The sequence below is a fragment of the Coptis chinensis genome, chromosome 8 (genome assembly GCF_015680905.1).
Source record: "Coptis chinensis isolate HL-2020 chromosome 8, ASM1568090v1, whole genome shotgun sequence".
NCBI lineage: Eukaryota > Viridiplantae > Streptophyta > Magnoliopsida > Ranunculales > Ranunculaceae > Coptis > Coptis chinensis.
The window spans coordinates 50,572,858-50,600,044 of record NC_141463.1 but is presented as its reverse complement, the minus strand read 5'-3'; the positions used below and the strand labels follow the sequence as shown (position 1 = coordinate 50,600,044).

General features: G+C 36.9%; 1 protein-coding gene across 1 annotated transcript; it reads left to right on the top strand.

Annotated features, from left to right (window-relative positions):
- The first annotated feature begins 7,507 nt into the window (after window positions 1–7,507).
- Window positions 7,508–8,065, top strand: LOC147481832 (uncharacterized). Its single transcript, XM_086579081.1, has one exon. The coding sequence runs from the start codon at window positions 7,508–7,510 to the stop codon at window positions 8,063–8,065; it is 558 nt and encodes a 185-aa protein (XP_086435207.1).
- The last annotated feature ends 19,122 nt before the right edge of the window (window positions 8,066–27,187 follow it).

Genomic DNA, 27,187 nt, shown 5'->3' with positions numbered 1-27,187 from the left:
ATCTATGATTGTTAGCGATGAAGTTTGAAATCTAGGCTAGAGTACTTATTCTACAAATCCTGTGAGAATATAGCCTAAAAGCCTTACATGAATGAAACAATTGAGAAATGACACAAGGGAGAAGTAAAAATCGGATAGAGAAATCACCGCGTCCACTTGCTTGATCACTAAACCATATCCTAAGCGAGAATTTAGGCGCTCTTTGGATCGATATAGCGAAATTCAAACCTATGAAGTACTTTCCGCTAGTCGCCACCCGAGCCTTTTCTTTAGCCTTCCATAAACCACAATTCCTTTACCTTGTTACAAAAACAAAACAAAATAAAAATCAACCTACCCAATTTAGAATAAGTCCGAGAATAGAATGAGAAAGAAAGAAGAAGAGAAAAACCGCATTGTAAACAAAAATTAGTTAGTTGCTTGAGAAAATAAAGAAAAGAAGTTTCCATCCAAAGAGAAAAAAAAAAAAAAAAATAAATAAATAAAAAAATAAATAAATAAATAAAAAAAAAAATAAATAAATAAATAAAAAAAAAAAATAAAAAAAAATAAATAAATAAATAAATAAAAACTCCAAAAAAAAAAAATAGAATAAAAGGGAGTCAAAGGCCAAAGAAAAGAAAAATATGGCTAAGGATGGAAACAAAGTGTAGAAGCAAAAGTAAATAACAAGGTTTTTCTAGTTACATAATATGAAGACTCTATTATCTCGGACTTGTTCTCTAGAATATCCATTTCCTTCCTTCTTAAACCATCTCCTAATCCCCATGAACACCTAATAAAGACCTCTAGCTCAATTAGGAATAGGTTAGTGTGATAGTAAGTGGCGGATGTGTTTGATCGACCCCGGCTTCCTTGTTGTCATTGAGATTGTAAGGTAAAAGTGTGCCCACCGCATTAATCGGAGTAGCTTAAACTTGAGTGGAAAAATCAGAGAGGTTTTGTCTTGACATTTATGTGAGGACCTACTTAAGGACGCTTATTCCGAAGTTCTCTAAACAAACCCCGCTAAACATTTCATAGTATTACTCATTGTTATATGTTTATTGTAGATGATTGATTATTATGCATATATTAACTTAGGTTTTTTTTTCTGTTATTCTTATGTAATTGCTATAGAGATGTATAGATAGTTGAGCATGAAGGGAAAACAATAGTTTTATTTCTTAGTCGTTGTAGTATAGATGAAGTTTGTGAGTACCTTCATCGGAAAACTCTCACGAGGCTATAACTCGGTCCACTAGGGAATTCCTAGTGGTTTAAGGCCTTGTTGCATATGGTCAATGCAATCGCTTTTCAAATAAACGAGATTAGGTAGAACTCCATTTTTGGTCACTTATTCTAATTTCTCATATTTGCTTGAGGGACAAGCAAAATCTTCAATTTTGGGGGTGGTTTGATAAGAGCCCAAAACTGTAGTTTTAACCCCTTAATAATCATCTTGTTAGACCAATTATGTGAATAATAAGTAAGAGTTAATACTGATTTCGTGTTTTTATGCATTTCAGGCTTCAAAGTCCATTATGCGCAGAAATGTGTCACTTTAGCGAGATAAAGGAGCAAAAGGCAGCAGAACTTCCGAATGCCATATCTTTGGACTCAGACCTCGGATTGAGGCCTACCTTATGTCAAAACGACCGGCTCGGAAAGAGCTTTGCAATGGTCTAAGCCTTGACCCAATCAGAGGAGCAGAAGTGGACGAAAAGTCTGTGGAAGCCAACTGCAGCTGAAGAGGCCTTTTGATTGAAGAATTGGGTTTTGGGCCCGATTCTCCTGCCCAACCCATGGCTCCAAGCCCATGCACGAATTTTGGATCTGGATGTATAAAAACAAAAGCTTAGCTCTTTGTTAATGGTAGCTAGTTAGACCTAAATTAAGATATAGAATTCTAGATCTAGTTTTATTAATTAAATTAAGTTTTAGTTCCATTTAAATTCTTGTTTTAGATTAAATCTCTGAATCATTGTTCTTGATTGATTAGATAAATAAAGTAGTATTTTTTATCAAGTTCGAATTTGTCATTTCCATTAGATCTAAATTCAATTCTTGTCATTGTTTTATTCCAACCATTAAATTAGATTCATTATTGCTAAATTAAGTAATTCTCAATTTCTCACATTATGTTTAGTTTAGATTCAATGGTAAATGTTAGATTGATGACTCAAGGCTAAACCTCCATTAGAGGGGTTGATGAAGCCTTGATGAAAACTTGGTTGTTTAGTATAGAAACATTGTAGAATCTATTCCACTATAGAAGGTCGTGTTTTAGCCATGAGAATGGGTGGGCGACCTCTGCTAGTTAGTACTTGGTAGAAATGCCATGAAAACTAGGGATTAGACTCGAATTCTTTGCCGTGAAAACGTAAGAATCGAGATACCACAATCTATGCTAGGTCATTAAGTTAGATTCGAGGTGGATTCGATTCCCCTCTAATTCCTTTATCTAGAGTCAAACAATAGTATTTCCATAGCATTTGTAGTTAATTTCTAGTAATCATCTTAATTAAGTATCGTGGTAGTATAATATTTAAGTAAAGCTCTCATTGACTTAAGAGCGACTAGTTAGACTAAAAAACAATCCGTGCTAGAGAACTAGGAGTGGAGCGAACTTTCGTACTCCATTTAGTGCAATGTGATTGAGAGTAGAAGCTTTGATAATAGATACGTAAAAGTGAAAGTTTAGTTTACTTACGTTTGGATTCATAGTTCATTTCGTAAGTAAACTACTCATTTTACATTTGTCAATTGGGCTTGATTTAGTGGCCCAAAACATAGCTCCAAAGCCCATGCGCGAAATTGTAAACCTAGCCCTCTCCTATATAAAGAAGACTAAGGTAAAACTCTAACTAACTCCTACCTCTTCTCTTTAGTCTAAACCTAGTTTATATTTTATTAGCCTAGCCACCATTAATACAATTCAAGTTATTTTCAATACAGGTATTCCTTTAATTATGTCTTCTTCTTCTTATTTTTTATTCAATGATAATCTAATGATCCATAGCTAAACCTCCATTAGAGGGTTTTGATTGAAACTTTGATGAAAACTTGATGTGTTAGTTTAGAATAGTTGATGAAGTCTAGATGGTAGTTCATTCACTATGAGAATGGGTTTCAACTTCCTCTCATGCTAATTATTAGTTGGCTAGAGATACCATAAATAATTAGGGATAAAAAGACCTAATGTTTATGTTGAACCTTGTGTGAAAACATAAAGATTAGGGTTGCAACAAACTCTATACTAGCATGTTAGGGATTAATCAAGGTGGATTTCAAATCTAGCTCCCTAATTCCTTCTTCATATTCACATCTTATTATTTAATTGTCATAGTTTAATTAGAATATATTCAATATTAGTTTTCACCATATTAGAATCATTACTCTCATGTTGTTGATTATTAATCATTAAGTAAATTAGTTATTTTCTAAGCAACTAGGAGTGGAACGAATTCTAGCTTACTCTAGTTTTATTGCATGATAATTGAGAGTAGAACTTTGATCAAAAGAATGAAATTATAAATTACTTCTTCCTAGTATAATTAGCTAAGATATAGTAAAAGCGAAATTTAATTCTATCAATGGAGTCGCTGCCATCTTAGTTGTCTTTAGAATTTAATTCTCTTAGTTTTTTCAATTCTACAAATAGCCCTATTCACGCACCCACCATATTGTTTGAAAGTGTTGTGTTATGACTGTGTTTTCTGTTTCTTGAGAACAGTATTTTGCTTCTGGAAGTCTACTAGAATTTTGGGAAGTTGTACTTTCGGGCCTAAGCCCGCTCTTATTTACATTATACCGAAAGGCCCCGCCCTTCCTCCTCCCAAGAAGCTTATTTTTGTTTCTTTCTAATTTCCAAGCCCAGGCCATTAAGAAACCATGGGAAATCCTGTTTCTAAAAAAAATATCACAGAGCGTGCCCGCACCCTTGTTGCTTTATATTTGACCGCGCCCCGCACCCCTTCTGAAGAAAGCCCGATTTACACAGGTTAGTCACAGGCCATCTTTTCGTTTGAAATAATTGTTTATTCAGGGTTCCAAGCTTCTACAGGACACTGAGGTTGGTATTAAAGACATTATTCATAAGCGTAGCAAGGAGGCATTCAGGTTCTCCTTCTTTCACTCCTCGTCCCTTCTGTCAGAGGAATTTAAATTCTAGCATGTCAGGTTGTTATTGATTGTTGTTAGTGTTTCTTTCATATTGGAATGAGCCTTGCATGAGATTAAGGTCTGGTAATAGAAAACCATCTAACGTTATCTATCATAAACGTCAACGCACATGCCTATCTAGAATATGACACACTACACCTGCATCAATGGCTGAAGAAGCAGAAACTCCTCTCTCTAATTTTTACAAAGCCATAAATGATGGCCCTAAGTCTTGCAGCGTTCTTGCAGACCCTGTGGGGGATTTTCGAATTTCCCTAAATATTTTTAATTTGTTACCCTTTTTTCATGGTTTAGACCATGAAAAGCCTTATCAGCATACGCGTAGGATAGAATAAGTTCTCAGTATATTCCATCATCCTAATGTAGGTTCTGAACAAATTAAACTGAGGGTGTTTCCTTTCACCCTAGCCGATAAGGCGGAGTCTTGGTTAACTACCCAAACGCCTAATTCCGTGGACTCATGGGCCAAACTTGTTCAATTGTTCATGGAACAATTTTACCTACCACTGAAGACAGATGAAATGATTCAAAAGATTCATTTTTTCCGCCAGGACCCTCTTGAATCCTTTTCAGAGGCCTAGAACCGGTACACTAATCTTCTTAAAGAGTGTCCACATCATACCCTTGTGAAAGACACGCTTGTTCGTGCCTTTTTCAAGGGGCTTTCACATCATCATAAGGAGGTTCTTGATATAATGAATGGGGGTAGTTTCCTTAGTAAAGGAGCCTCAGAGGCTTATAGGTTTTTAGAAGATCAATCCAAGCGTAATAATAACTAGGGGAGTAACGACATCCCTCGCTCTGCTACTTCTTCTTTCACAGCCAAGGCTGCTAGTATGTTTGAGGTTAAACCTGATCCCGAGCTTAGAACTCTAATCGAATCCCTCACCAAAAAGGTAGAAGCCATTTCTGTTCAATATAAGCCTACTCTTATCATGAACATCAACTCTCTTCCATGTAATTTCTATTTTAGTCTTAAGCATACCGACTCATATTCTCCTCTCGTCTATGCACAACCACCTGCACAGTCAAACAATGTTTGCTCCATAAATAACCTTCCTAACGCACCTTGGAGACAAAACCAACTTCAGTTGGCATAATAATCAACCAGTTACACCTCCGGGGTTTAATAATCAAAATATTAGGCCAGCAAACAACTACAACCTAGCTCCACCAAGACAAGTACAAGGACCAGGTAATTATAATAATAATAATAGAGGTATCGTTCCTGTTAATAACAACTATCACAACCCACCCGTTAATAATCAACATGAGATAGTTCCTGTCACTCCACCTATGGCCACTACACCTTCACAACCAGATCGTTTCGATGCCTACATACAAGCTCAATCACATATTCTACAATCCATTCAACAATCCATACAACAGTTAACCCAAGATAAAGCCCAATCAAAAGGTGTGTTTCCAGGTCAAGCTATACCTAATCTTAAAATGCCAAACACAACCTTTAAAGTAACCAGTAATACTAGTAACGCAAATTTAAATGTAGGTGAGTTAAATGCCATCACTACTCTCCGTTCTGGTAGAGTGGTTGATAACTCCATAACTATGCCTGTTGATACACCACCAGTGGTCATTGAAAATGAAACTTTACTAGATACCTAATTAGAAACTAAAGATCCTACCACTATAGAGGTACCAGTTAAACCACAACCCAAGAAAAAAGCAGCCAAAGTTAAAAATCTTATTGATCCATATGCTAAATATAGAGAGAAATCACCGTTTCCCCATAGACTAGTCATGTTAAAAAAGGATACAAATTTTGATGAGATTAGAGAAGTTTTTAAAAATCTAACGATAAACCTATCTTTTTTTGAAGCTATTAAAAAATTACCACAACATGCTAAGTTTCTAAAATAGTTGTGCAATACTAAACGGAAAACAAACATTCAAAAAGATGCCTTTTTAACTGAACAATTTCCCACTATATCTGAACATAATAGAATCATTAAGTACAAGGACCTGGGTCGTCCTACTGTATAATGCACCTTAGGAGATATTCACACGACAACTGCTCTATTAGACCTGGGGGCGAGTGTTAACTTACTCCCTTATTATCTATATAAACAAATAGATCTACAAGAGATGCAACCAACTAAAATGACGTTGCAATTAGCTGACCTTTCTATTAAGTATCCTAAGGGTGTTGTTGAAAACGTGCTAGTTAAAGTTCAAGATTTTTACTACCCAACCAACTTCGTTATCCTCGACACAGAAGTCGTTAATGACTCTGTTCCTATCATCTTAAGGCGTCCCTTCTTGACAACTACCAATGTGTTCATAAACTACCGCGATGGTTCGATGTCCATGTCCTTTGGACACCTTTCTGTTGAGGTGAATGTTTTCAAAATGATGCAACAGTTACCTAATATGACTATCGATGGAGAAGTTAGCATTATCGAGAGCTTAGCTTAAAATTATTTCAACAACACGTTTCCAGATAATCATATGAACCAATTCCTTTCCTTTGGAAGTTTCAACTTCGACGATGACTCCTATGTAGAGGAAGTCAACGCCCTTTTGAGTCTACTCCTATCTTAGATCCTTCTATAGCTCCATCTTCTGAGTTTGAAGACCTCTTACCTAAACAAGTCTTTGCTACTCAAGACGAAGACCTTCCGGAAGCCTTTCTACCCATTCCTCCCACCCCTGTGCTTAAACCTATTCCTACTGAGTTGAAATATATTTAGCTTGATCCAGATGGTAGTCATCCGGTGATCATATCTTCTCAGTTGTCTACTAATGAAGAGGCACGTTTGATTAGGGTGATTAGGGAACATCGTTCCGCGATCGGTTGGTCCCTAGACGGATATTAAGGGGATTGACCCTAGCGTATGCACACATCGCATATATTTAGAGGATAATGTAAAGACTTCACTCGAACCTCAGTGTCGCTTGAACCCTGCCATGAAAGAGGCGGTCAGGGAAGAAGTTTTATGGTTACTCGATGCGGGTATCATATATCCTATCTCCGATAGCAAATGGGTAAGCCCTATTCACGTAGTTCCTAAAAAATTGGGTGTTACCATTGTGTGTAATGCTGCTGATAAATATGTTTCCACACGAGTTCCGATAAAATGGAGGATCTGTATTGACTACACACGCTTAAACGCCATGACATGAAATGATCACTTTTCTTTACCTTTTATAGATTAGATGCTCGAACGTCTAGCTGCACATGCTTATTACTGCTTTTTAGATGGCTACTCTAGTTATTTTCAGATCATTATCGATCTTGACGATCAAGACAAAACTACTTTCACATGTCCTTTTGAAAATATGCCTATAAACGAACATAGCAAAGGGTAGAATGAAGCAAATTATGGATGTTTCATCTCTTCCTATGCCATCCATGAAAGATGATAAACCAACAATTAAGATTCCTCTGAGTTCATTTGAAAGAGGAGTAGAAGCTTGTAAGTTTGTTCTTATTGCTCGAATGGATTCAAAGATTCTGAATTTAGACAATATAAGATCAGTAGTAAGCAAAGATTGGGGTTTAACAGGAAGTTTAAAGCTTTCACTTTTGGGAAAAGGGTATGTTATGTTTTGCCTTGATAATGAAGTGGACTTCAACAAAATCTTCTTTCGGGGGCCTTGGCATCCTCAAGGACAGCTTGTACGATTTATATGGTGGACGCCAAGCTTTAGCATAGAATCTCATAGACAAACTAATGGCTTTGTTTGGATCAAATTCCCAGGACTACCTTTTGAGTATTGGGAGGTTGACATATTAATGAGTATGGGTATAGGCTTTGGCAGTCCTATTCGAGTTGACATGAATTCTCTGGAGCAGAATAATGGATATTATGTGAGTGTACTTGTTGATGTTGATTTGTCCAAACCAATACCAAACCAGATATCTGTTGAAGTGCCATAACGAGGTATCGAGTTCTGGCAAAAAGTTCAATTAGGTACTTTGCCCAAGTTCTATAACCACTGCAAGATAGTTGGGCATTTAGTGTCGGAGTGCAGGGAAGTATCTAAAAATAGTGAGCAAGTACCAACACCTCAACAGGTACAAATTCCTACAACACAGACGCAAGCTCGATACAAAGGAAAAGAATCGATGGCACAAGCAGCATAGACACAAGGAACCAATACTAAACTTTCTAAGAATCAAAGAAGAAGGCTAAAGCGAAGGTTGCATGCCACTGAATGGAGACCAATTCCTTCTACAGTTATCAATGAAGTAGAACCTTATCCAGCAGTAGGCAGGGAAAGGCATACAAGTTCTGAAGAAGTGAGACAACCTAAGATCAATCCTTAGGTCCCCTCTGACAATATTTCACAAGAAGCTGTTGATTTAGCTCCAATAATTACGTCTATATCTCCTTGCAATATGGTAACGCGAGGGGAGGCAGCACAAAATGGGAATACTTACATAGTTTCATCGAAGGAGGTAGATCGTACAGTAGAAAGTGATGCAGTTTTGGAGCAATCTTTAGTCCCCTTTACTCTTGAACTCAGCAATGCTGCAATGGAACATGAATTGGCATTAGCATTCAACATGGAGGCTAACAGGTTTTACCTACTATCAGATATTAATGTAAAGGATAAAATTTTTTAGGTGGACGAGCTGCAAGAGGAGATTGAGTTTTTTCATGATCAAATCATAGAAAATGAAGGTGCTGAAGTTGAACCTACTACACCAAAGGTGCAAACTGGTGTTGTTACACGATCTGGAAAAGTTTGTTGTAACGGAAGTCAGCAGTCCAGTAAAAAATCTCAAGCTGCAACAGATAAGAATCAAAGTAGTGGCAAAAAGGGAAGGGGCAGAACTAGAGGCTCCAAGAAGAAAAATCACAGATGATTACATCAATATGTTTTTGGAATGTCAGAGGCACTAATGACATTGAGAAAGCTAGGGAGATAAATAAAGTAAGAGTGGCTAAGAAGCTTAGTGTTTTTTGTTTGCTTGAAACCAAAGTGCGGCAAGACAAGTATGAGTACATAAGAAACATTTGTTGTCCACTCTGGGGACATACGAATAACTATGGCAAAGATCCAGCAAGTAGAATTTGGATTTGTTGGGATTCTTATATGATAAGCATTGTGAAGTTACTGGAGTCTGATCAGTTTATTCACTGTCAAGTTACTTTCAAGCCTACCAATGAAGTCTTCATGCTCACGGTGGTATATGCTAGAAATTCCAAAGCTCTCAGAACTAAACTATGAAAGGATATAATGTCTATTCAAAATATTATCATGCTTCCTTGGGCTGCAGTTAGTGATTTCAACAATATAACTAAAGTTGAGGAAAGGATGGGGGGAAGTCCAATGCACCCTCGAGAAGCTGAGGAATTTGTGGCATGTTTACAAAGAGCAGGTCTGTCAGGCTTGAGCTTTAATGGGTTTTTTTTCTCTTGGAATAACAAGGTGGAGGGAAAAGGCAGAATAATGACTAAGATTGATCGATGCTTAGTCAATAGTTTATGGACTGATGTATATCCATCTTCTAAGGCAGAATTTCTACCCCATGGAGTATCAGATCACTCACCAGTCTTACTTTTCTGGTATGATTATGAATGTAAAGCTCTACCTTTTAGGTTCAAGGATTGTTGGGTCGAACAACAGAATTTTCAAAACATGTTGCGAGAAGTATGGGATGTGCATTTGTTTTCGAACCCAATGTACGTCCTTATACAAAAACTGAAACTTCTGAAGGCGAGAATCAAACCATGGGCTAGATCTTAGTTCTCAAACATTCATGGTCGAGTGTAGCAAGCTAGGGAATTCCTGTATGATGTGCAAAGACAGCTACAAGCTAAACCTTGGGATTTGTGGTTGGGCCAAAGAGAAAAGGAAGCTCTCGAAAAGTATAGTGACTTGGCTCGGATAGAAGCTGCTGAAATCAAGAGTAAACAAGAAGATGAATGGGCGAGCGAAGGAGACAAATGCACTGCTTTTTTCTTTAATTGCTAGAGGAAAGGAAAGCTAAGAGTGGCATATGGTGCATCTAGAATGCAGATGGTGTTACTGTAACGGGCCAAGCTGAGGTTATAAAATCTCTAGTGGGGTATTACACTGAGATTCTGGGTTCTGAAGCAACGGAGATTAGCAGAGAGGAGTTTTTCAACAGCCTTCATGTCAAATCCATCATCCCATCCTCTATGAAAATTCTTCTAGAAGATGATATCTCGCATAAGGAAATAAAGGAAGCGCTTTTTGGGATGAAAGAGAATGTAGCACCCGGGCCAGATGGATACACTCCTTTCTTTTTCAAGAGTTGTTGGAATATAGTTGGGGATGATTTTATATAGGCTATCAGTAATGCTTTCAAATTCTATAAATGTCCTAGAGGGATTAATGCTAGTTTCATAAGTCTCATACCTAAAGTTAGCAATCCTTCAAAGGTTGAAGATTTCATACCGATAGCACTATGTAACACCATCTATAAATGTATTTCTAAGGTTGTGGCTAATCGGATAAAGTTAGTCATTAATGACATTGTCCAAGCAAACTAATCAACATTTATTCCTGGCAGATCCATTCAAGACAACATTTTGCTTTCTCATGAACTTCTTAGAGGTTATAATAGGAAGTATGGCACTCCTAGATGCTCAATCAAGCTGGATATAAGGAAAGCTTATGACACGGTGAGTTAGGAAGCTATTCTAGCTATGATAAAGGTCTTTAACTTTCCTCCATCTATGTATAAATGGATAGAGATGTGCATTGCAACTCCCTCTTACTCTATTATGATCAATGGTGCTCCTAAAGGGTTCTTTGAAAGGAAGAGAGGTATTCGGTAGGGAGATCCTTTATCCCCCTATCTGTTTGTTCTGGTGATGGAAATTCTCAGTTCTATTATTATGTAGCACATTAACAGCAAAGCCATCTCGTTTCATTCAAAATGTAACAGAGTGAGACTGTCTCATCTGGCCTTTGTGAATGATATTTTGTTGTTCTGCAAGGGTGATTGTGCTTCTGTGACTGCTATCAAAGAGTGCTTAAAAACATTTGGAGATGCTACGGGGTTAAATATCAACAAGCACAAAACATCTTTGTTAGCCGGAGGATTAAATCACCATGGTGTTGTAGCTTTGGCTACTCTTCTGGGAGTGGAGCTGGTTAAACCTCCTGTTAGATACTTAGGCCTTCCCCTCATCTCAGTCAGATTGGGGATAAGGGAATGTCAACCCCTTGTTGAGAAGATCACTAAGAAAATTACAAATTGGAAATCAAAGTTGCTCTCGCATGCAGGTAGATTACAACTGATAAACTCAGTTCTTATTTCTTTCTACACTTATTGGTCGAGAACCTTTATTCTCCCAATTACTATTCTGGAACAAGTGGAAAAGTTATGTGCATAATTCTTATGGACGGGTACAACCATGATGAAAGGGCACCACCAGGCATGTTGGAGTACGGTCTATCTCACTAAAGAAGAGGGTGGCTTGGGAGTTATGAATTTACAAAGATGGAACTCAAGTGCCTATTGTGGTCTAATTTTCAAGCTAGTGACAAGAGAGGACAATATCTGGGTGGATTGGACTTGGAAGCAGCACATTAAGGAGAAATTCTTCTGGACCATGAGTATCCCAAAAGATTGCTCATGGACTTGGCAAAATATTGACCAGAGAGATTGCAAAGAAATTCTTCTGGACCATGAGTACCAGAGAGATTGCAAAGAAATTCATCAAATATGAGATTGCAAATGGGGAAACCACTCTACTATGGCATGACTTGTGGTGTGCTCGTTCTCCCCTAATCCATGATGAAGAGGCGGTGACTACTTGGGATTTTCCTATGAACGCTAAAGTGGGTGTTATCATGACTTCTGGAAGCTAGAATGCAGAAATACATACCTTACAATCTCAAAACTTGAAAGGATGCATTTTGGCAGTGGACATAAACAAGCATCTAGACTCGGACTTCATAGTGTGGACACCACATCATAGTGGGATGTTCTCTTCCAGTAGTGCCTATGTAGCTTTGTTTCATGTTTGAGATAAGAAAAGATGGAGTCGAATGGTCTGGGGCAGGTGGGTGATGCCACGACATTCATTCACTACTTGGCAGCTCTTTTCCAACAGCATCCCCACACAAGATAGGTTAGTTCGCAAGAAAATTATTAATCAGTCTTCCTGCTGTCTCTGTTCGCACAGTAGAGAATTCTCCACCCATCTATTTTTTGAGTGTCATTACTCGAGGGATTTCTTCTCAAGAGTAAAGAGCTTGTTGGGAATTTCTACCGATACTAATAATACAAATCGAGAATGGGCTTCTTTAATGAGATTGAGTAAAGACGCAGAAGTAGGGGAGATTTACAAAATATTATTTTGTGCATCGGTGAATAGCATTTGGAAAGAAAGGAATGAAAGAAGGTTCCAGCATACCTGTAAACCTTCAGAGATACTGTTCAACAAGCTGGTACGAAATTTGAGGAATTATATACAAGTCTTGTGTCCTGATGTCTAAGATACTGTCAAGGTTCGAAATCTCTTCCTCAGGTTAAACATCACCACCCAGTTCAAGCAACAGGTGAATATTAATTGTTCATGGAATCATCCAATAGGTAACAAGATTAAAGCAAACACAGATGGGGCTCTAAACAAGAATGGCCCAAGTCATGGAGGTGTGATGAGGTACAAGGAAGGTAGAGTTGTTGCAGCTTTAAGTGGGACTGGAGGTCATCAATCAGTTATTTTCCAAGAACTCAAGGCTATTGAGGTTTGTCTTGAGAGATGCATATTATAAGGTTTTGCTGAGGTAGAAGTGGAGTCTGATTCCATGAGAGCCATAAATGCCATTAACAAGTTGGAGAAACCTCCCTGGTACTGTAAAGATATGGTGGCGGCTATCGAGAGAAAAAAAAGATAGGTTTAGCTATATTACTTTTTCATATGTCTTTAGAGAAGTGAATAGAGTAGCTGACTATCTTGCAGGACTTGTTCATAATCATGAGTTGTCTACGGTCCATTTTGCTAGTCCCTTAGAGTATGAATTACAAACCATTGTAAATAAGGATTCAATTGGAAAAATTTATGTAAGGAAACATTGAGTTTAATACAGGTGGGGGTCTGCCTAACCCTATCTTATTTGTTTAAAAAAAAAGTTCTAGGTCATATTGTATCTAGTGACGACATAGAAGTAGATAAGGCCAAATTAGATAAAATAGCGTCTTTACCTATACCATGGACTATCCATGATATTAGAGCCTTTTTAGGTCATACAGGTTTCTATAGGCATTTTATCAAGGATTTTTCAAAATTAGCTAGGCTTTTAACTAATCTGCTTTTAAAAGATGTCATCTTTGATTTCAATTATGACTGGAAATAGGCTTTTGAAATATTAAAAGCCGCTTTAACATCTGCACTGATTATATAGCCTTCCAATTGGTTTAAACCTTTCGAACTTATGTGTGACGCTAGCAATTATGTTGTTGGTGCTGTGTTAGGCCAGAAACTAGATGATAAGTTCACCGTTATTTATTATGCTAGCAAGATTTTAAATGATGCTCAAAGAAATTATACTACTATAGAAAAGGAATTTTTAGCAGTGGTTTATGCTTTAGATAAGTTCCGTCCTTATTTGGTTGGTTCAAAGACCTTAGTGTATATTGACCATGCACCTCTTAGGTACCTTCTCGCCAAGAAGGATGCTAAAGAAAGATTGATCCGATGGATCCTTCTCCTGCAAGAGTTTACCTTAGAAATTAAGGATAAACTAGGGGTCAAAAATATAGTTGCCGATCACTTATCTAGACTAACCAATGACAATGATAGTGACTCTGAGTCCATACCTGATTCTTTTCCTAATGAGCACCTTTATTCTATTTTTTCTGCACCTTGGTATGCCAACATTGTGAATTTTTTAGCTTATGATATTATACCTGATGTTTGGTCAAAAAGCGATGTAAGAAATTTTGTGCCAGAGTTAAGCTATACTACTGGGATGAGCCCTACCTTTTTAATTATTATACGGATCATATTATTCATCGTTGTATTACCCAGTGGGAATATAATGAGGTTTTATCCTTCTTCCATGACAAAGCACGTGGTGGCCATTTTAGTGGTATGAAAACAGCAGCTAAATTTCTTCAATGTGGGTTTTATTGGCCTACCCTTTTTAAAGATGCCCAAGTAAACTGCAGGACGTGTGTTCGTTGCCAACAACTTGGGCGTATCACTAAACGTAATATGATGCCTTTAAATCCAATTATGGTAGTGGAAATTTTTTATGTATGGGGCATTGATTTCATGGGTCCTTTTCCTGTTTCCCATGGTTTTATTTATATTCTTCTCACCGTGGACTACGTTTCCAAATAGATAGAGGCCACGGCTTGCCGTAGCAATGACCATATGATAGTTATGTTTTTTGTTAAGGAAAACATTTTCTCTCATTTTGGTATCCCTAAAGCCATCATCAATGATGGTGGAATGCATTTTTGCAATAGAGTTGTTGCTTCTTTAGTTAAGAAATATGAAGTTACCCATAAGGTGGCAACTCTTTATCATCTGCAAACTAGTGGCCAAGTAGAAGTCTCTAATAGGGAAATTTAAAAAAATATTAGAAACGACAGTCAATCCTGATCGGAAAGATTGGTCTAAGCATCTAACAGATGCCTTATGGGCGTATCGGACAACTTTTAAAACTCCTATAGGAATGTCTCCCTTTAGACTTGTGTTTGGAAAACCTTGTCACTTGCATGTTGAATTAGAGCACCATGTTATGTGGGCTATAAAAAACCTAAACTTTAATAGTGATGAGGCGGGTGTCAAGCACAAATTGTAATTAAATGAGCTTGAAGAAATCCGTAGCGATTCTTATAATCTCGCAAAGGATTATAAAGCTAACATGAAACGTGTTCATCATAAACAAATTTTGCGTAAAGAGTTTGTAGTTGGTCAAAAGGTTCTGCTTTACAACTCACGTTTGCATATTTTCCCAGGGAAATTAAAAATCCGTTGGTCTGGTCTTTTTCTGGTTACTGAAGTCACCCCTCACAAGGCAATCACCTTGGTAAATCCCAAGGACAACAGTACCGTTCAGGTCAATGGCCAATGTTTAAAACATTTTCACAAGTTAAGATCCACAGATGTGGAGAATGTCCATTTACAGGACCCTGTTTATGAGGACTGACTTTGATGTTTGGTGTACTTCCTTTCATTTCCATATATATTGGTAAGTGCAGCATTAAGGTAATCGGGCCCTCCCTTTGGAGTGTGTGGCTATAAGTACCGGATCCTAAGTCCACATGTAACGTAATTCACGTTTCCACTCTTGCATCTTTTCTTGTTTTTGAGTTGTGTTTCTCTATGGAGTGAATTTTGTCCTTATTGCTTTATTGTTTTCTTTTATATTAAACCTTATTCATAAAAAGTAAAAAAAAAAATAATCCGATAAACATTAGTCTAGTAAGTCTCGGAAATCTGACTTTAAAAGACCCACGTTTTAAAACAAATTTTCTAAACCATGTTTTCAAAAATTTGTTTGGGGGTGGGGTGCTTGGTCTTTCCATTCTTGATCACTCAACTTACTATTTTTTATCCCTTCCTCCTCTCATGGCTAGTTCCTTGTTGTTGTTATTTAAGAACAATTTCCCTATTCAGTAGAATTAGTATTTCCAGTTGTTAGTTTAAGTAGTTAATATTGGATTATGTAAGTTGGTTGTTATTTGAATTTCAAGTTGGTTTAATTTTTGTCTACGCATGCTATCTATTTTTCATGAATCCCACCCTTCTGACTTGTTTTGGGGTGGAATTATTTGCTTAGCACTGTATTTTACCATATCCACATGTTTTTAGAATTAATATTGAAATGCTTAAGGAATATAGTTTATGTGAGCATCCTGCTAATATGGTGTAGCCATAATTAGCTACTGTTGTTTGGTGCAACCTCAAGGGTTAGAAGTATTAAGTTTGCTATTTTTATTCCATGCTTAAAACCATATAGAATTGGTGTTGAGTCTACTCTCGGCTGTTTCTATTTTGGTTTTAGAAGCCCTTTTCTTATTCCATCTCTTTCCTTATCAATTTAGGAACCTTAGGAACCTTTGTTTAAGAAACTAGTGCTCTATAAATACATGGCACGCCATGTACTTCACTCTGCACCTCTCCAATTCATATCACAAGTCTTGTTCAAAGCGCGCATGCCCTTATATTGCATTAACTAAGAGTGCACCCACGCTATAATTCCAGTATCGCAGAATTTTCTTTTGTCCGAAGAAAGCGTGTCCACCCTCTGACATAGGCCATTCTGAGCATGCCCGTGCCCTTACTTCAACATACCTCCAGTTATTTTTTCTGGGGTTTTCTGCAGTCATTTCCTAGAGTTCATTAGTGTGTTTGTTTGCTATGAAATCTCCTCAAATCATACCCAAGCAGTGCATTGAAAAATTGCTCGAGGGTGACACCTATGGGTTCTGGTTCCATAACATAATTGTGTAGTTAGGATGGCAACCTCTAATGGTAAGTGCTGATGAATCTTATTCTCCTACACTTATTGCCTATTTCTATGATAATTGTAGGTTCTTTTATCAACCAGATGGGGAACAAGTGTTCTCTGTCACCATTGATGATGAAACAATGGATTTAAGCAAGTTTTCGTTAGCCTTTGCTATTGGACTTTCTATGCCTGCTGCCCAAAACTCATGGGGCAATATGGCTGGTAATGTGTACATCTACAACTATAAGTATTTCCATGAGACCTATAGGGCGGGGAGTTTTCGTGTAGAGGACTAAGGGAAATATAATGTAGCCTTTGGTAGCATGCCCCTTAATTAAGCTAGGCACTATTATGTTCTTTAATATGCTGAATATTTTAGGGGAATGGCGTTTTTCTTCTGTGAATAATGTCACTTGTGATGTCTTCCTTGCTCTAGCTGAGGGACGTATGCTGTATGACCTTCCCCAGACCTTAGTGTCTAGTTTAGCAGGAGCCCATAGTTTGAAGCATAAGCACCTTCTTATGCCTGTCTTGGTTTTCCGCATAATGCTATGTTTCTTTCCTGAGTTCTGTACCCATTTCACAGATTGGGTTGGGGTTGACATTATGCAACCCACCAATTGCATTGTACGCTCTTTTCATGTTATGATTTGGTCAGGGTGGCGACTACAACCTAATTGGGTTGCCCCTTACACCCCATCCGACCAAGTAGCGCTTAACAGGTTAGAAAAGGTAGATGATAAATGGCGTGAGGCCTAACAGATTATCATGGCTTGGTAGGACGCAAAGGAACCTCACTTCTTTATAGGAGGAGAGGACAACGCTTAGTGCTAGATATAAGGTAAGTTTTACTTTCTGTTAGTGTATGCTTATGTCCCAAGCAATTTAATTCTTGTTATTCCCATAACGGGGAACTCATATAGGAGTTACATCTATTTTTCTTTACTTATATTAGTATGTTCTCAATTTGTTTTGCAGGTGCTAAAATTTTCACCCATTTCCATGGTATTTTCTATCCTTCTTATTTTTATACTTTGAGGACAAAGCATGTTTTTGTTTGGGGGTGGCATAGAAACATGCGGAATTTAAGACACCTATTAGGATATATATACGTATAATGTGCACTTTGATTTCTAGTAAAAAAATATAAATAATAATATAAATATAAATAAAAAGTATTTATACTATGCACTTAGGAATATTAGTATTGTTTCTTTTTATGTGATGATAGTAGTCTAGAAGTTTCACGTTAGCTCTTAAATTAGAATAGTTTTTAAAACTTAGGTTAATATGTAGGTAATAGTCATTGCATCTTTTCATAAATATATTGCATGAGCATCAATGTTTGTATTGGTAGTAAGTTTCTGAAATCTAGGCTAGAATACTTATTCTACAAATCCTGTGAGAATATAGCCTAAAAGCCTTATATGAGTGAAATATCTGAGTAATGACACAAGGGAGAAGTAAATTCCGAATAAAGAAATCACACGTTCACTTGTTTGATCACTATATACCATATCCTAAGCGAGAAATTAGGCCCTTTTTGGATCGATATAGCTAGAAATTCAAACATATATGAAATTATTTTCCGCTAGTCGCCCCTCTAATAATTTCTTTAGCCTTTTCTGAAACCACAAATCCTTTATATAAAAACAAAATAAAAATAAAATCAGCCTACCCATTTTTGAATGAGTCTGAGAAGTAGGATGAAATGGAGAAAAGAAAAGAGAAAGACATATGGAAAACCAAGAATTTGTTAGTTGCTTCAAATAAGAAAAGAAAGTTTCCATCCAAAGAAAAGAAAAAATAAATAAATAAATAAAATAAAAAGTTGGAACTCCAAAAACATAATCAAAGGAGTCAAAAGCCAAAAGAAAAAGAAAAAATGGCTAAGGATGGAAACAAAGTGTAGAAGCAAAGTAAGAATAAGGTTTTCTCTAAGTTACATATTTTGAATATCCTATTATCTCATACTTGCCCTTTTGAATATCCATTTCCTTTCTTCTTAAACCATCACCTAATCCTCGCAACACCTAATAAAAACCTCTAGCTCAATTAGGAATAGGTTGGTGTGATAGTAAGTGGCAGATGTGTTTGATCGACCTCGGCTCCTTAGTACATCATTGAGATTATGAGGAAAAGTATGCCCACTGCACACTGGAGTGAGCGAAACTTGAGTGGAAAAATCAGAGTATTTTTGTCTTGACATATTTGTGATGAACTACTTAAGGACGTTATTCCAAAGTTTCATAAACGGATCTGTTATTGCATTTCATAACATAGTTCATTATATATATATTTATCCGTAGATGATTGATTATTATATACGTATTAGCTTAGGTTTCGAATTAATTATTCTTTATTCATTGCTAGTGAGATGTATAGATATCTGAGAATAAATAAGGAAAAATTAATTTTATTTCTTAGTCCTTGTAGTATAAATGAAGTTTGTGAGTATCTTCTCTGTAAACCTCTCACGAGGCTATAACTCATCCACTAGGGAATTTCTAGTGGTGTAAGGCCTTATTGCATATAGTCAATGCAATCGCACTCGGCGAAATGAGATTAGTGAACTCCATTTAGTTTTAACCCCTTAATAATATTACATTTAGACCAATTATGTTTATAAATAAGTAAGAGTTGGTATTGTTTACGTACTTTTGTGTATTTCAGGTCTTGGGGCCAACTATGTGAAGAAATATGTCACTTTTGTAAGAGAAAAGAGCGAAGGTTGGTTGCTAAGAAGTTCTATGGTTAAAGCCCAATTTTCAAGGAGAAAAAATACTTTTAAAGCCCAGTCAAAGCTGAAAAGTCAAAGTCAACGAGGGCATAAATAGAGCATAAAAGTCAACAGAACGTACGCAGGCCGTATCTTTGGACTCAAACCTCAGAATTGGGCCTATTATATGTCAAAACGACCGGCTCAGAAAGAGCTTTCTAATGGTCTATACTTCGATCTAATTGGAGGAGTAAAAGTGGACAAAAAGTCTATTGCAGTAATTTCTAGCAGAGAAACCTTTTTTGGACTTAAGTAATTAGGTTTTGGGCTTGATTTAGTGGCCCAAAATATAGCTCCAAAGCCCATGTACGAAATTGTAAACCTAGCCCTCTCCTACATAAAGAGGACTAAGGAAAAACTCTAACTAACTCCTACCTCTTATCTTTAGTCTAAACCTAGTTTATGTTTTATTAGCCTAGCCACCATTAATACAATTCAAGTTATTTTCAATACAAGTATTCCTTTAATTATGTCTTCTTCTTATTATTATTTATTCAATGATAGTCTAATGATACATAGGTAAACCTCCATTAGAGGGGTTTGATTTAAGCTTTGATGAAGACTTGATGTGTTAGTTTAGAATAGTTGAATTTAAAAGCTTCAAGTCTAAAGGGTAGTTCATTCACCATGAGAATGGGTTTAAACTTCCTCTCATACTAATTATTAGTTGGCTAGAGATACCATGAATAATTAGGGATAAAAAGATCTAACCTTTATGTTGAACCTTGTGTGAAAACATAAAGATTAGGGTTGCAACAAATTCTATACTAGCATGTTAGGGATTAATCAAGGTGGATTTCAAATCTCATTAATTCCTTCTTCTTATTCACATCTTCTTATTTAATTGTCATAGTTTAATTTAGAATATATTCAATATTAGTTTTCACCATATTAGAATCATTACTCTCATGCTGTTGATTGTTAATCATTAAGTGAATTAGTTATTTTCTAAGCTACTAGGAGTGGAACAAATTCTTACTCTAGTTTTATTGCATGACAATTGAGAGTGGAACTTTGATCAATAGAATGAAATTATAGTTTACTTCTTCCTAGTATAATTAGCTAAGATAGAGTAAAAGAGAAATTTAATTCTATCATGGATCCTACAAGAGAGGAAGCAAAATTTCTGCATGGTGATGTTCCTCGGCGATATCATTACTCATGCCACTAACAGGTATGCCCTTCTTACTGTTCTTGTTACACAGATAATGATTCATTTAGGATTCTAGTCTACTACTCTGTTAATTCCCACGAGGCCATTTGAAAACTTTGGGATTTTCAAGTCATGTGTTATGGATCACTAGGACCCTACAACGAAAGTAGCGGCAGAGCACGATCACGTGCATGTTCCTCTTACATCTCCCCCAAATTATTTTAATGAGGCTGACATGCGAGCAATGAGTAACCCAATCGAAGCATTACGCTCGATCAACACTGGCATGACATGCGAGCAATGAGTATCCCAATGGAAGCATTATGCTCGATCAACACTGGCATGCATAACATGTTCACGCGCCAAGTGAATATGGAAACTTCCATGGGCGAATTCCAGCAGAACATGCTTACTCGTCAGAACGAGTTTTAGCACATGATCATGGCAAACCATCACCTGTTTCAAGGTCAGGTGCTACAATCTCTAGAGGATATTCAGGATCAGCTAGCCACCTTGGGAGCTCGTCATCATCGTAATCCTAGTTCATCTTCAGCTACCATATTTATTGTTCATCAGTCTAATTTAAATTCTTTCTTATCAATGGCGTCGCTGCCCATCTAGTTCATTTATGATACGTATGTTAGGAAGAAAAACTATTTTTACTATTCACAAACACAACACTGAAAACATTGTTCGCAAATTCTTCGAATTTTTCTGCTACTGTCTTACTGCATACGAGTTGTGAAACCAACTCCTTGCATTCCCGTGACCTGACCTAAAAATTTCAACTCCAGTTATTCACCAGTGAGAGTGCACGTGCCTCACTTTTGCCTATAGAAAGGGTTACCCGCACTCTACTTTTACTCGAGCATCGCACCTCATTTACCTTATTTTCAAGCGCGTGTGTGCCCTAGGTTAATTAGCTTAGAATAATATTTTTATATTCATTGCAATATTATCTCACAAGTACAATACAGTACTCGTATGCTATCAACTACAAAATTTTAAAAAAAAATTCATTCTAAATGGTATCTAGAAAACTCAAAGAATTGGGGTTCTCTAATTAAGGAACGCGCACACATGGACAACCTCCCTCAATTCTTAAGTGGCCTGGCCATTGGTTTGATATAAAAATACAAAAAAAATAACTTAATTCATATTAGTTAGTAAGCCCACCCACTACCAAAGCCCATTTCACAGGCCTGACATCAAGCCCCAACACGAAGCCCATAGTAAAAAGCCTATTAGAACAAATTCTTAAAACTTCAACACTAATCAGGGTAAACTTTTTACAAGACTTCACCATCCACCCTGTGAACCTGGACCAACACTCATATAATTGTTCAAGTAACATAGACGTGCTTTAAGGCTGTTGAAAGCGCTACTCATGCGTGTAGCAAGGATGCTCTAGGTAACACCTCTCTACATCCTCGAATCTACTGTAAGAGGATTCTATTTCTAGTAATAATCAGGCTAATTTTTGCATGCTCATTAGGAATTGCATATTAAACTTAAAACTTGCATAAGATTTAGATCTGGTACGCATAAACCTGCCTTATTAGTTTATCATAGATGCAAAAATAATCGCCTATCTAGAAATTCACACATCACCACACACATACCACCTACACCCACCCCAACTACATTTGTAGCAATGGGTGAAGAAACAGCAGAGAGACCCCTCTCTGATTTTTATAAGGCTTTGAATGATGGACTTGGGTCCTGCATTATTCTTGCAGATACAACGGGAGATTTTAGAATCCCCCCTAATATATTTAATCTGCTACATGTTTTCCATGGGTTAGACCATGAGAAACCTTATCAACACTTACGTAGGATACAAGTTATTACTACATTCCATCATCCTAACATAACACCTAAACAAATAAAGATAAGGGTGTTTCCTTTCACCCTAGCTGACAAAGCAGCAGCTTGGCTAACAACACAAAAGCCAAACTCTGTCGACACATAGGAAAAACTAGTTGAATTATTTATGGAACAATTCTACTCACCATAGAAGACTGACGAAATGCTTCAAAATATTCACTTTTTTCAATTAACCAAAAGCCTCAAGAATCTTTCTCTGAGGCATGGAATCGTTTCACTGATCTTCTAGTATAATGTCCCCATCATAATCTTGGTAAAGACACACTAGTTCATGCCTTTTTCAAAGGCCTATCCCAACACTATAAGGAGACTTTAGACATCATGGATGGAGGAAATTTCTTAAGTAAAGGAGTCACAGATGCTTATAACTTTTTAGATATTCAATCCAAGAAAAAGCAACAACTGGGGAGGTAACAATTACTCCTGCTCCAATATTTCTTCTTCTACAGCTAAGGCAACCAGTATGTTTGAGGTTAAACCAGATCCTAAACTTAGAACTTTAATTGAATCCCTCACTAGTAAGGTAGATGCCCTTTCTGTAAATAAACAAGAAGCAAAACCCACTCCAGTTATGAACATCAACTCTCTTCATTGTAATTTCTATTTTAGTCCTGAACATTCTGACTTCAATTATCCTCTTGTCCATGAACATCAACCACCACAGCCAGACAATGTCTACACTTTTAATAACAACCCTAACACACAATGGAGGCAAAACACTATTTATAATCAACTACAACAAGCTACACCTCCAAGTTTTAATAATCAAAATGTTAGGTCCACTACAGACTTCCACCAATTTAACCAACATCTAGGACAAGGCGATTTAGGCCACCAGCACCGAAGTTTAGTGCCCTTTATCCAGAACTATCAACAAAGAGACATAAACACTCAACAAGCCTTAGTTCCAGTCACTCCACCAGTTAAACCATTTACAGAGGACGTAGTAGTAACTTTGCTGCAACATCAAAATCAAATTATGCAACAAAACTCCAACTTGATGAAAGAACAAAATGAACAAAACTCCAACTTGATGAAGCAATAAAATGAACAACACTATAGATTTATGAAAGATCAGCATTATCAAAACTCTAACATGCTACAACAAACGATGCAAATGATGCAGTCTTTGTGCCAAAGGTACTTGATCTATCTCCTAACCATAATAATAACCAACAAGGCGTGTTTCCATATCAAGCAGTGCCTAATCCTAAGTCAACAAACACTGCCTTTGAAGTAAATAGTATTCAGTGTAATAGTAATATAAACTAAAGGGACCTACAGGCAGTCACTACCCTTCGTTCAGGTAAGGTAGTGGATAACCAAGTGACTATGCCTAAAGATTGCCCGCAAGCTAAGAATGAAACCATACCAAATAATGTCATAGAAACTGATGACCCTAAAACTGTAGAAGTTCCAGTCCAACCACAACCAAAAGGGAAAACCTTACAAGAGCCAATAATTGAAATTGATGATCCTAAACCTATAGAGGTTCCAATATGGAAACCTAGTTGGAAAGCGGCAAAAGATAAAGACAAGGCTAATAATATTGTTGACCCTTATGCTAAGTATAGAGAAAAAATCACCGCTTCCCGAGAGACTAGTTGTGTCTAAAAAGGATGAGAATTTTGATGAGATTAGGGAAGTGTTTAAAAATCTGACTATAAAAAGTCTACCTAGACACGCTAAGTTTCTAAATAAGATGTGCACCACAAAGAGAAAAACCAACATACCCAAAGAAGCCTTTTTAACTAAACAATATCCCTCTTTATCTGAACATAACGGAATTGTTAAGTACAAAGACCCTGGTCGTCCTACTATACAATGCACCTTAGGCGATAAATTCATAACTGCACTATTAGACCTTGGGGCGAGTGTTAACTTACTCCCTTTTTATTTATATAAACAGCTAGGTCCCAACGAACTTAAACCGACCAAAATGAATTTGTAGTTAGCCAATCATTCTATTAAGTATCCCAAAGGCGTAGTTGAAAACATTCTCGTTAAAGTTCAGGATTTTTACTACCCGGTTGATTTCGTTATTCTTGACACAGCAGTTGCTCATGATTCTATTCCCATCATCTTAGGGCACCCTTTCTTAGCAGCCGTCAATGCCCAAACCAATTACCGGGATAGATCAATGACTCTTTCATTTGGAAATCTGTCTGTGGAGGTTAACATGTTTAGACTCAAGTAGGGACAACTAGGTTTGCCTGTAGAAAGAGAAGTGAAGTCTATTAAGAGTTTTTTCTCTGACATTAGTACGGTCGATGCCTTAGTCCCCACCCTAGTAGATACCCTTCTTAGGGAAGAACAATTATACTCTCAGTAGAATACTATCATTCTCAGACAAGTCAAGCTTCACAGTTGGTTCCTCAACAACAATTATACTCTCTGCAGAATTCCAATACAAGTGGAGAGTTAGTGCCTAATCCTATGAGAAATTATGCCGCACCTGCCAACTTGGAGAATGCTATTACTTTGCTATCACAGAAAAATCAGAAGTTTGAAAGTGTTCTAGAGCTTATTGCACAGTCTCAGCTCAATCTCTAGCAATCTCAGGCAAGTCAATGTTTTAAAATGGAGTCTTTAGAGGCTAAGGTCAACCAACTCACTACTGCTTTTTCTGTAAAGACACAAGCCACTCAACCTAGCTTATTGGAACTAATATTGAGGAGTGAAGATGTATGCAATATTGGGACAACTTCTAGTACTGATCAACTCCATGATCATGTCAGCTCAGTCACTACTCTCAGATTAGGATTGAAGATAGACAACAAGATTGACTTACCTTCTCATAATGGCATTGCTATAGAGCAATCGGTTAAGATTTCAAATGAAGTTCGAAAGGAAGTGGGAGAAATCATTTCCACTCCTATTTGTCAAGATGACCAAGACAAGATATGCAAGAATGCCAAAGAGAAAAAACAGCAGACACATGCTGATGTGTTTGTACCAAAGGCACCTTTTCCTATGGTTTTTGCTCAAAGCCAAAAAGACAACAATTTTTAGAGATGAAGGAGGCATTTGAGAAAGATAAAATCAATATCCCCTTTCTCACAGCTATCAAGCAGTTGCCATCATATGCCAAATTCTTAAAGGATGCATGCAACATAAAGATAAGTACTCATGTTCCAAAGCGAGCATTTCTAGTTAGACAAACAACATCTGTTATTCATCAGCAAGCTCCAGTCAAGCTCAAAGATCTAGGAAGTCCTACAATATCATGAAAGATAGGAGAAAAATTCACAATTAATGCTCTTTTAGACCTTAGTGCTAGTGTTAATCTCTTGTCATATCATGTGTACCAAGCGTTGGGCTTGGAGAACCTAAAGCCTGCAAAAGTCAAATTGAAGTTGGCTGACCGTTCTACCAAGATTCCCAGAGGCATAGTTGAGGATGTTCTTGTTCAAGTAGCTGATTTCTACTATCCAGTGGATTTCATTGTGATAGACACCCAGGAGGCCTTTGATAAAATTCCAATTATTCTAGGCCGGCCTTTCCTCACTACCGCAAAAGCTTTGATAAATTGTCATAACGGTGAAATGAAAATCAACTTTGGTAAGATGTCCATAGACATAAATATCTTTCACCTGTTGTATAAGGATTGTGATGACGCCGAAGGTGTAGAGGTGTACTTCCTTGATAACATGATACAAGAATGTTTCCCATTCAAAGATACAATTAAGAGTGCTCAATCTACAGAAAACTGTGATGAACCTAAGAACCCCACCACAAAGGTGTTGCTAGCCATGTTCCTGGAATCTCTGCAGAAAATTCAGGATTTAAGTGAGTAGAATGGAAAATTGGCAGAGAGAGTATCATATCTTGAGAAGATGAACTCTACATTTCAGGATGAACAACAGACTTCTGCCAAGAAAAATTATTTGCTAGAGAATCAGCTTAAAAAAGTTTTGGAAAAACAACAGAATCTAGAAACTGAAATGAGTCTTCTGAAGCGGAAAGTGAACCATATTGATAAGAAGCATTGCACTGTTGAAGCTTCTTCTACACCATCATTGTTTGAACAAGAGAAGTATGTGAACCAGTCTACTGCCCACCTTGAGCGCAGTCAGCCAGACATCCACTATCATTACTGTGGTGGTAAAGGACACATCAGATACTATTGTCTTATTAGAAAGAAAGATTTTCGTCAATCTTGTACACAAAGAAACCTCAAGGCCTATCACACAATCATCAGACCTGAAATAGTTCAAGGTAGAGAAGCAACTTCACCAGTAATATGTCCAGCATATCGAGGAGTATTTTTGACGACCCACAAGGTGAGACCTCCTCGTCCTCCAAACATTCATCAGATTTGGATAAGAAATTCTGATCTCCTCACTCCAAATTAATAATGCATGATATAATATATAGTCTTAGGGATCTGACTTAAAAAGACCTAAATAAATAAATAAATTCACAAAAAAAAAATCTTGGTAAAAGGAAATGTTCTTATTTTTGGGATTAATTTTGATTTGGACTAATTATACATGATTTTCTCTATTTTTGTGAGCTTAACATTATTTGATAGAGAAAGAATCATGTAATGATATTCGACATCAATGGTAACATCTTCCCTTTTTCTCATTCATTTCATTTACTTAATTTCTATACATTGAGGACAATGCATATGTTAAGTTGGGGGAGGGTGTAATTGATAAATGAATTTCGAAAACTGGTTTTCAAAACAAAAATCTTTTTGTTTTCTTTTATATCATTAGCATGAGAAAAATGATGAGTCTGGGATATATATTCTACATCACTTCATGTTGAGTTTAATGGATAGT